We start from the raw sequence: 12,295 nt of genomic DNA, 5'->3' as shown, positions 1-12,295 counted from the left end.
TAGTCCAGAACAATTTGTTTTTGTTCTTTTGTCTCATTTATAATGCCTTAGGGTTCTGTTATTGTTTGCTGTTAAGAGATTCCTTAATAGATAGTTTTTGAATCTCATGATTTCATCTGCTTAGAAAATATCAGAAATCATAATTTTATAAACAAACATTTTTTACTATGCCCTTATCTCTCCACTTCACTTTAGTGAATGGTGAGCAGAAAAGGTGTTCACTGGAAATAGAGTTCACAGTCTGCTATGGACTAAACTTCCCAATCTATTACAGAAAAGCATAGTTAGGCTATGAAATGGATTTTCAAATGATAGTAATATAACATGAAGACACAGAAGGAGAACCTCAAAGAGTCACATGTGAGATGCACCACACAGGAGTACAGAAGTACAGGCTCAGGAAGACTAATGAGGAACGTGAAAGATCACTAAACTGGAGCTCCAGGGAAGGCTGCACGTGTTAGTGGGACTGAAGTGGGCCATGAGCTCCATGTGGGAAGTACAGGAGAGCACGGGCAAAGCATCACAAAGTGTTCAGTGCGTGGTAGGGGCAGGAAGCAAACTGGCATAATATAGTAGTCCTCCCTTATTCTAGAAGGATACGTTCCTAGACCCCCAGTAGATACCTGAAACCGCGGATAGTACTGAAACCTATATATACTATGTTTTGTCCTATACATACATACCTATGCTAAAGTCTAATTTATAAATTAGGCACAGTAAGAGATTAACAACAATAATTAATAACATAAAACAGTTGATCTGATGACCAGGGTGGCTACTAAGTGATTAATGTGCAGGAAGCATATAGAGCATGGATATGCTGTACAAAGGAATGATTCACATCCAGGGTAGGACAGAGTGGGATGGCGCGAGATTTCATCACACTACTCAGAATGCACACAATTCAAAACTTATGAATTGATTATTTCTGGAATTTTCCATTTAATATTTTTGGACCATGGTTGACAGCGAGTAACTAAAACCATGGAAAGTGAAACCATAGATAAGGTTTCTGTACAAATGTCAGCTATTTGAAGGATTGTAGCAGTAGCAGCCTGGAAATTTTTGTTTGAGTGAAGACGATATACAGTCTAGAATGCAAAACTAAGTACTTTGGATATTAGGATATAGAGAGTAAAAAGCTGCTGCCAGCTTTTGTGCAATGGTACAGTGCAAGCAGCATGCTTATATAATTCCTTTGGACACTGTGAGCAGGTGGGTTGCCTGTCGGATGCAAGCAGAAGAGGCAAAGAGATCTTATAGAAGCTGTGGGTGGGTGTCCAATCAGGAGGCGACAGGGGCCTGGACCAGGGAGTAAAAGTGGGAGCGGGAAAGAGGTACCCAGACTGAGAGATTTTAAGGAAAGAAAATTGACGGGGCTCAGCGAGTGATTCGAAGTATTTAGAATTAAGAAACCCATAGGAGGGTTAAACACGTAGAGTGAAAGTGATGTATTTTAAACTTTTACTTTTGAAATAATTTCAGACTCACACAAAAGTGGCACAAATAGTACAGAGTTCCCACGTACTCTTCACCGTTCTTCCCCCAATGATAACATCTTATAAACCATAACACAATGATCAAAACTAAGAAATCAGCATTGGAGCACTACTGTTAACTAAACTACAGGCTTTTGAACTTCACCAGTTTTTATATGTATTCCTTTTTGTGTGTGTATGTGTGAATAGTTCTATGAAATTTTATCACATGTATAGAATTGTATAACCACCACCATGATCAGCATATAGAACTGTTCTGTCACCTCTCATGCTAATAATCATATCCTCCTCCCGACCCTAACCCCTAGTAACTACTGACCCATTGTTCATAACTATAATTTTTGTCCATTCGAGAGTATAATAAAAATGAAATTATACAATATATAAGTGCTTAGGGAAAACTCACTTCTGTGTGTTTCTCCTTTGCTCTTACACTACTACCACACTCACAACACTTCTGACATCAGATGTATGTGCCAAGCAATTCTTTTGACACCAGCAGGGTGTCCTACATTTCAATTCAATTCTGACACTGCCTGGAGTTAATGCAGACCCCACAGGTTAAGGGCTCAGTCCCACAAGACTGCTCCCCACTTCAGATGCCATTTGCAAGTAGTAGGTCCCCATGTTACTCACAACTTGTATCCAACTTGGCTACAAATTGGAGTTTTCCATGACCCCCCCCCCCCTTGGATTTGATTATTTGCTAGAACAACTCACAGAACTCAGGGAAACACTTTATGTCAATTAAACATCACCAGGCATAACAATTAAAATTTATAATCCATAATCAGTAACAGCAATCCATTAAAAGATCCCATTGCTTCTAAAATAGCAATTTTATCCTTCTCTCTGCTAATTATTTGATAAATTCTTATGTCTTCTGTATTTGTGAACCTGTTTTGGGGTTGTTTTTTTAACTTTTATTTATTAGTGTGTTCTTCCAGGACCCATCGGCTCCAAGTCAAGTAGTTGTTTCAATCTAGTTGTGGAGGGCACAGCTCACAGTGACCCATGTGGGGATCGGACCGGCAACCTTGTTAAAAGCACCACACTCTAACCAGCTGAGCTAACCAGCTGCCCCCTGTGAACCTATTTTGGCTCAGTGCAGGGAAAGGAGGTTAAGTCCCTAAAGATAATGAACTCATTTCCAAGGTATTTAGCATAGACTCTAGCAGAGTTGAAACTTGTAGTCATTTTGACATTGAGTGTTGTGTGTATACTCAAGAAAGATATAATTTTGCTCTCCAGTGGAACTCTTGTTACTTTTTAGTCATTAATATAGAAAGTAAATTTTTGAAGTGTTTGTATTCATTCCTTAGGAATTTTCACTGATAATATGGCGAAATTTTGAAAGGGCTAACTGTAAAATTCTACATTTAAATTCAAAAATAAATTATGTAAGTACATGACACCAAAACATTGATTTTAGAAGTGGCTCATATGGAAACAAGAATTTTAGTTACAAAATAATAATAATAATAATAATAATAATATCACCTTGAACTGAATTTACAAATATTATGTAGTGTCCAGATCAAGAAAAGTTTAGGGCCACTTCTCTCCATACTAATTAATCTTCATCTGGTATAATGCATCTCATTTTTCTCAACTATGTAATAGGGTAATAATGATGTGTACTTCGTAGGATTGCTGTGAGAAATGAGTAATATAAACATTTAAATCACTAGAACAGTGTCTGGCATATAATAAGACCTCAGTAAATGCTAGCTATGATGATGACAATTATGTCCAGTTTGAGCCATTATGTGCCGTTTGAGCATTATTCTACTATCTTATGTAGTTGTTTTAAAAAATAAATGGGATAATGCCTGTGAAAGTCCCAAATTCAGTGCCTGGAACATACTGTAGTTAAGTACTAACTTAATACTTACTACCTTCTAAATGTTTATGACCCCCCCAGAAAAATTATTCCCAGCCCAGACCTCTCCTGAACTCTGGGCTTATTTGTCCAAGTACCTACTTGAATCTCCACTTCAACCTTAGGTATCTCAAGCATAACATATCCAAAACTAAAGCCCTGATCTCATCCCCATCTCACCATACCCCCCCAAGAAAAAAAAAATCTATTCTGCCTTCAGTCTTCTTCTTCATTTCATTTGGTGTCAGATTTCCAGTTGTTCACACTGAAAACCTTGGTATTGCCCTTGACTCCTCTCTTTCTCTCACACCCTCCATCCAATTCGTCAGAAAATCCTGTTCTCTCTACCTTCAAAATATATTCAGAATTAGGAACTTCGGTTCTTTGTAAGACACTGTAAAAGAATGAAAAGACAAGCCACAGGGCAGCTGGTTAGCTCAGATGGTTAGAGCGCGGTGCTCTTAACAACAAGGTTGCGGGTTCGATCGCCACATGGGCCTCTGTGAGCTGCACCCTCCACAACTAGATTGAAACAACTACTTGACTTGGAGCTGATGGGTCCTGGACAAACACACTTAAAACATAAATTTAGGGAAAAAAAGAAAAGACAAACCACAAATTGGGAGTAAATATTTGCAAATTATATATCTGATAAAGGACTTATGCCCAGAATATATAAAGAATTCTTAAAATTCAGTAAGAAAACACACAACCCAAGTTTTAATATGGGAAAGGATTTCAACAGACACTTCAACAAAGAAGACACATGGATGTCAGATAAGCTCACACAAGTTGCTCAACATCCTTAATTATTAGGGAAATACAAATGAATGCCACAATGAGACATCTATACACACATGTATCAGAATGGCTAAAATCAAAAAGACTAACCACACCAAGTATTGGTGAAGATATAGAACAACTGGAACTGATACACTGCTATGGAGATGTAAAATGGTGCAACCACTTTGAAAAACAGTTTGGCAATTTCTTAAAAAGTTAAACATACTCTTATAATATGACCCAGTCATTCTACTCCTAAGTATTTACCTAAGAAAAATGAAATATATGTCCATACAAAGACTGGTACATTAATGTTGGTAGCAGTTTTATCTCTGATAGCCAAAAATTGGAACCCCAGGGTCCATCAACAGATGAATGGATTAAAAAATTGTGACGTATCCTTGGAATATGGATCCTTGGAATGGAATACCACTCAGCAATAAAAAGGAATGAACTATTAATACAGCAATGTGGATAAAGTTCAGAATCCTTATGCTGAGTGAAAGAAGCTGGACAATAATGAGTACATACTGTATGATTCCATTTATTAAAATTCTAGGAAATGTAAACCAATCTGTAGTGATAGAAAGTAGGTCAGTGGTTACCTGGGGACTGGGATGGGGATGGCATAGGAACATGAGGAAACTTTTGAGAGTGATGGATTATTCGTTATCTTGATTGTGGTGATGGTTTTATGGTTATATACATATGTCAAAGCTTATCAAATTGTACATTTTAAATGTGCAGTTTTTATATGTTAATTATACCTCAGTAAAAGTTTTTGGGGAAAACAAAACAAAACATATTCAGTCTACCTCCTTTTACCCTTTTTATTGTTTACGTCTGATTTCATCCATCATCTCTCCCCTGGATTACTGTAGTAGCCTCCAAACTGGTCTTCCTGCTTTTTTTTTTTTTTTTCAGTCCTTGTCCCCTTCCAATCTAATCTCAACACAACCAGCAGAGTGTTCCTTTAAAGCTGTCAGATCATGTCACTCCAGCTTGAAACCCTCCAATGTCTCCCTCTTCCACTCAGAATAAAAGCCAAAGGCCCTTTAAGGCCTATTCCCAGCCTTATCTTCTCTCTGAGCTAACCTACTCTTTACTCCACACACAAGGCTCTCCTCGCTAGTTGTCAAATTCCAGGCACACTCCCTCCTTTGAGTCTGCATTGGTTGTTCTCTCTGCCTAGAACACTCACTCACCTCTTTTGGACGTGACTTTCTCAACTGGACCTACTTTGGCCACCCTATTTTAAGTTGTAGTGTACCCAGTCCCTCTTATTCTGCTTTATTATTTGCTTTATTCTGTAGCACTTTTAACATACTCTACGATTTAGCTTTGTTGGTTTTGTTTACTTATGTATTCCAAGTACATAAGAACAATGCCTGGCACATAGCAGGCTCTCAAGAAATATTTCTGAAATTAATACTGATAGCATATAAATCTTTAGGGTACATTGACAAATTAGAATAGAACCAAAGGGGAAGATAGAAGAATGACAAAAGAGCTCTGACATATGCATGAGGAATAGTTGAGGTGACTGGAGACATTATCACAGAATAGATTTAGTGGAAGCATGATTCTCCCTCTTAACTACTGAAGGGTTATTATATGGAAGAGGTGATGCCCAAACAAGCCAGATATGGGCCCAGGCTGAGTAAGAACTTTCTCACTTTCTTAAAATTGTAGTGGTCTGCCATAAAGAAATGATCCACTATTGGACAAGGTCATACAGAATGGTCTTCCATCCATCGGGGATGGAAGGGGATCCCACATGGGGAAATGGTTGAATTAGATGGCCTTGAAGTTTGTTCTAGTTCAAGGTACTGTGATTTTTTTAAAAAATCCAGTTATTCCTAATAACTCAGAATGCTGAATAAGTTGTGCAGTTAATTTTTCAAATGCTTATTTTACCTGACAAGATCATATCAAAGGTAACTTCATACCTTCATCACATTATGATTAATTATTTTAGCCATATATCTGACCCATTATTTCGTCCCTTTATTATTGCTAAAAATAAAACATTATTTTACTATTAGTTTTGACCTTCATATGCCTTGTTTGAGAATGTTTACCAGTATCATGGAATAAAATCTCCAGTCTCCTAGGATTCAATCTAAGTTTTACATTTAATAATTAGGACTTTATTGTTTGTTTTAGGTTAAGCTTCTTCACTTTTTTATACAGTTATAAGTGTTGATTATCTTTCTTCTTTTATAGGAGAGGGATCGTTATGCCTACAAGATTCATCTTCCAGAAACAGTAGAGCAACTGAGGAAATTCAATGCAAGGAGGAAACTAAAGGTAAATTAAAGAAATCATCAAAAAGCCAGACAGATACAGTTGATGATCATGGTTTTATTCTGTTTCAGGGCCCATAAATATATCCTGGTGTTGGCCATTATTTTTCTTATAGCTAAATTCTCACTTCCAAAAATTACCATCTTTTCAATAAGATTTTGGTTTTTTAAATCATGTAAAGTAATATCTAAGTATGAATCCAAACAATATGTTATAATAAATGGAAGATTAATGATATTTTATATGTTATTTTTAAAATTCATAGCAGAGATAAAATTGCTTTAAAAACTAATTTACTATTATTATCCATTATTTTCTTTTAATTAAAGTTTATCGGGGTGACAATTGTTAGTAAAATTACATAGATTTCAGGTGTACAATTCTGTATTACATCATCTATAAATCACATTGTGTGTTCACCACCTAGAGTCAGTTCTCCTTCCATCACCATATATTTGATCCTCCTTACCCTCATCTACCACCCCCCACACCCCTTACCCTCTGGTAACCACTAAACTATTATCTGTGTCTATGAGTTTCTGTTTCTCATTTGTTTGTCTTGTTCTTTTGTTGTTTACATAAATCTAGGTCATGTTTTCTCAAACAAATATTTGACAAAAAAATGTAGTTTAGTTCAATGGAAACAATACCGAATTAGAATTGGAACTAGAATTGAACAACCATCAGAAAGCAGTAAAAATCCCCACTACCTTGGGATACTAGAAAATGTTTTCAAATTACTTTTCTTATCTTTTCTTTCTTCTTTCTAGGTACGTTTCTCCTTTTACCACTCTCCCTATCCTCCACCTCACACACACACACAAAATTAGTAATTACCCCATATAGGGAGCCCATTTGACTTTAAAAATTTTTTTTAAATACTCAGTATAAAATAATGGAGTCTTTTCAGCAGTAGGCAAACATTTTATAGAATAGCATTTCTCCCCTCCCCCTCAAAAGAGGATACTCTATTCTTTTACGGTCTTAAAATAAACTTATGTTTGGCTTGCTTTTGATAACTGTAAAAAAAATTTAACTCTTTCCTCTATGTGGTTGATTGGATAGTAGTCCCTCTTAGCCACACAACTCCTGCCAACTATAAAACTTTTATTTGTATTTTCAGATATGTCATAAGTTGCAATAATATTGTTCATTATTATTCAATCCTTGAAATATGTGAATAGTTGTGTATAACTCTAGATTTATAAGAACATTTATATGAATTTTAGGGAAACTATATAGGCCACAGTATTATCCTATACAGCTGAACTTTCCAACATAGTAGCCACAAGCCACATGTAGCAATTTAAGTTAAAATTAATTCAAAGGTCAGTTCCTCAGTCACACTAGTACATTTCGAGTGCTCGGTAACCATATGTGGCTAGTGGCTACTATGTTGGATAACGTACATACAGGACATTTCTATCATTGCAGAAAGTTCTCTTGGACAGCTCTGCTACACAGAGCCAGGGAAATTTTATTTTAAAGATTTTATTGGGGAAGGGGAACAGGACTTTATTGGGGAACAGTGTGTACGTACTTCCAGGATTTTTTCCAAGTCAAGTTGTTGCCCTTCCAATCGTAGTTGTGGAGGGCGCAGCTCAGCTCCAGGTCCAGTTGCCGTTGTTAGTTGCAGGGGGCGCAGCCCACCATCCCTTGTGGGAGTCGAGGAATTGAACCGGCAACCTTGTGGTTGAGAGCCCACTGGTCCATGTGGGAATCAAACCGGCAGCCTTCGGCGTTAGGTGCGTGGAGCTCCAAGCAGCTGAAGCACCGGGCTGGCCCCAGAGCAAGGGAAATTTTAACATGCCATTGTTGGGTGATGGTTATTCCCAGTCAAGTCTTTCTCCCAGTTGTTTTTAGAGCAGAGATTCAAACTGGCTCTTCTCTCTTTGCTTTAAAAGTCTTTGGCAAAAATAGTTATTAATATGGCGCCCCAAGAAGTTTCCCAGGACTTTTATTTCTTTGTTTTGGTATACACCCAAACCAGTGTCGCCTACAAAAGAAAAAATCTTATTATCCAAAGTGAATTTTGGTCAGCTGTTTTTAAAGTTAGTTTCCTCCCTACCCCACAACCCCCGCAAAGAATCCATTAATTATGCTTCTTTTTCAGTTCTTCCCTAAAGTCTTCGTAACTCTAATGCTGCTTTGGCCTATGTGACATTACTCTCTTTGGGGCTGAACGTTTCATTGACCAAATACAGGGCTCAGGTTTGCTCCATCACAAGAAACATACGCTGTATTTCTCCCAGTGCCACAAAATCAGACTTGGGCCTAAAATAGCCAAAGTGGTGACTAAGATTCATTTGGACAGGGCCAAGCTGTCACAGCAGAAAGGGGTCATGTGAATTTACCACATCCCTTTGCAAGGATATTTAAAGTTTCAAGACCCACCAAACAATCTAGAATTAGGAACATCAGCATTTACTGTTTTTCCTTCTGCCACGGCTGTGTTCCTTTGAGTGATTCAGCCACTCTGGTTAAAGCATGTTACACTTACCCTCCTCAGGGAACTAATTCTCCTCATTCTGCCTCTCCTGTAAGCTTCTAGAACAGAGATTGCAATTTCCCTGGCTTCCAGAGCCCACCACACAATTTATTTTCACAAACGAACGGCTAGGCACCCATAACTTCTATCCAGACACTATTTTCAAGCTTCTCAAATGGTGGGCAGCAACTAAATTTTTATGACTCCCTTTGAAATGATTAAAAAGAAAGTTCTCAGAAAGCAGGACAAAATTACTTTTGTTACTTAGAGGTAGGACATTTTTATTGTTGGTGGCAAGAAGAAAGAGAAGGAATACAGTATTATGGGAAGGAGTGGGCTCTGGACCTACATTGCCTGGGGTGAATCCTGGCTCTGACACACGTTGTATAACTTTGAACAAGCTTAAATTCTCTGTGTCTCAACTTCCTTATCATAATGATAATAGCTAACTCATAGGGTTGTAAGGTTTTAATGAATTAATATTACAGCAATTAGCATACTACCTGTTAGTCATAAGTGCTCCATCGAGATTATTGGCTATTAATATTATTATTGTTTTTATTTGTTTTATTATGATTTTAGTGTTAATAACTTTGATTTGGTACTCTATTTATAAATAACTGTAATTCTTCAGTGGACACTCCACACCATTTTAACTTTTTTCCCAGTCATTGACGTTAACATTTTGAGGTTTTTTTAAAGGCTATTTAAAAATGTGTAGACCACGAAAACTTTCACTGGATAATCTCTATTTCTGTATTTCTTCCAAAATATTAATAACTATGCTTAGATTTTTCTGACCATTTAGATCATTTTCCTTCACAGTATCTAGAAAGAAAGGATCTTATACTTGTGATATAGCATTCACTTCTCTTCCATTATTCTCCTCTAGTATCATATCCATTGTGTGATATACATTCTTTAGAGCACTGGCTTTCCAAGTGCAATTCCCCAGACCAGCAGCATCACCATCACTTAGGAACTTAATAAAAATACAAACACTCAGGCTCAAGTGCAGTCAGGCAAGAAAACAAAATAAAAGGCATCCAGATTGGAAAGAAAGTAAAATTGCCTTTGTTTACATGATGACATGATCCTGTATATAGAAAATCCTAAGGAATCTTCAAAAAGAAACTATTAGAAATAACATGTTTAGCAAGGTCATAGGATATGAGATCAATATATAAAATTGAATTGTGTTTCTATATATGAGCAATGAACAATCTTAAAATTAAACAATTCCATTCACAATAGCATCAAAAAGGATGAACTACTTAAGAACAAATTTAACAAAAGAAGTATAAGCCTTATAAACTAACATTGCTGAGAGAAATTAAAGAGAATCTAACTAAATGGAGCGATATTTAATGTTCGTGAATCGGAAGACTCAATAGTATTAAAATAATAGTTCTTTCCAAATTGATCTATAGATTCAACACAATCCCTATCAAAGTTTTAGCAGATATTGTCAAACTGATCCCAAAATTTATATGGAAATGCAAAGGACCTAGAATAGCCAGAACAATCTGTAAGAAAGAACAAAGTTGGAAGACTCATACTTTCCAATTTCAACACTTACTATAAAGCTACAGGCATCAGAACACTGTGATGCCAGTATGGTATGAGGATAGGCATGTAGATTGTGGAACAGAATTAAGAGTTCAGGAATAAACACATATATGTGGTCAGTTGATTTTCAACAAAAGTTGCCAAGGCAATTCAATGGGGAAGGTAAAGTCTTTTCAACAACTGGTGCTGGGGCAGTTTGATATCCACATACAGTAAAAGACATAAAAGGCTACCTATTGGATGATTCCATTAATTTGTAATATAGAGAATAGGTATTTATATCTATAAATCCATAGAGAGAAAAAGCAAATTGGTAATTTCCTGGCACTGAGTAGTGACTGCTTAATAGGTATAGGGATTGGGGTGGGTGGGAGATATAAAGATGTTTTGGAAACTAGACAGAAGTGGTGGCCACATAGCATTTTGAATCTATTAAATATCACTGAATCGTACCCTTTAAAATGGTGACTTTTATGTTATGTAGATTTCACATAACCCACATTTTTTAAGCCATGAGACAAAATATTCTTAAATACTGGCTTTCACTTTGGCACACTTGAAGGATATGCCGCGGTACCATAGTAACAGTGGCTAACTACACCACTCAGCTCACCCAAGATGTCACCCCTCCCTCCCTCAGCCCTAGGCATGCAGGAGGTTAGAGGGGTGCATCTTTATTGGAAAGCCCCTTAGGTGACTGTGATATGTCCACCTTATTGAGAGTTACTACTCTAAAGAACAAACTGTAATGGTTCCAGAAAAATCCATCATATGTGCTTACGACTATAATTCAATGACAAGGAGATCGCTTCCAGTTTTTCATGGCCATAAATACTGTTGCATTGGCTATTTTCATTAATAAATCTTTGTACAGCTCTGATTATATTCTTAGGGTAAGTTCTCTGCTACTGAAATTGTTGGCATCAAAGTTTATACATGTACTTAAGGGGTTTTTTTGGGGGTTTTTTTGTTGGGGAATATTGGGGAACAGTGTGTTTCTCCAGGGCCCATCGGCTCCAAGTTGTTGTCCTTCAGTCTAGTTGTGGAGGGCGCAGCTCAGCCCCAAGTCCAGTTGCCGGTTTCAATCTTTAGTTGCAGGGGGCACAGCCCACAATCCCATGTGGGGAATTGAACTGGCAACCTTGTTGTTGAGAGCTCGCGCTCTAACCAACTGAGCCATCCAGCCGCCCCAAGATTTTTTATCTCTGTAACTAACTTGCCCTCCAAAAGGTTTTTACCCAAACAGGTATTTTTGATGGTGAATTTATTGTTTTCACAATTGAACCTTTTTCTCATTCAGTAAGTTTTGTAAAACTAGTCTATGCCAAAATATAACACATTATTCATTTTACTTTGCTGAAATTTCAAGATGATTACTTATGACTGGTTATAGTAGTATCAATACTAAACAGTCAGAAATTGTTCCTTTCCATATTTGTACTTTCATTTTGGCATTTAATCTCTTCAGCAGGCTGCAGGAGACAACAAATCCCTAATGAGAAAATTATTTGGATAATTAGAAGCATTAACATCATTTTCAGACTGTGTTTCAAACTGTAGATTTAAAAAAGTTTATGGAACCCTGCATGTGATTTGAATTATTATCACACACTTCTTTTTATTTTTCTTTATGTCATTATTTTATTTTTGCATCTGTAAATTACGATGGAAAATTTTTTCCCCATTTTGGTTACCAGACATTTCATATGTTGGGGTTCTTTTTTTTTCACTCTTTTATTTCATACTAAGCTCTAGAATTTCAAT

The 12,295-nt window shown here is 36.8% G+C and overlaps 1 protein-coding gene across 15 annotated transcripts in view; it reads left to right on the top strand.

The window, feature by feature from the left end:
• The window catches only part of CASK (calcium/calmodulin dependent serine protein kinase), a 358,208-nt gene that overhangs the window by 253,371 nt on the left and 92,542 nt on the right, over positions 1–12,295 (top strand). For all 15 annotated transcript variants that reach the window (XM_019747875.2, XM_019747874.2, XM_019747869.2 and 12 more), the window contains exon 9: positions 6,394–6,477. In XM_019747875.2, coding sequence (XP_019603434.1) covers positions 6,394–6,477 — 84 coding nt within the window. The remainder of the gene's footprint in view (positions 1–6,393; positions 6,478–12,295) is intronic.

The sequence above is a fragment of the Rhinolophus sinicus genome, chromosome X (genome assembly GCF_036562045.2).
Source record: "Rhinolophus sinicus isolate RSC01 chromosome X, ASM3656204v1, whole genome shotgun sequence".
Lineage (NCBI taxonomy): Eukaryota > Metazoa > Chordata > Mammalia > Chiroptera > Rhinolophidae > Rhinolophus > Rhinolophus sinicus.
This window is presented reverse-complemented; position numbering and strand designations above follow the sequence as displayed.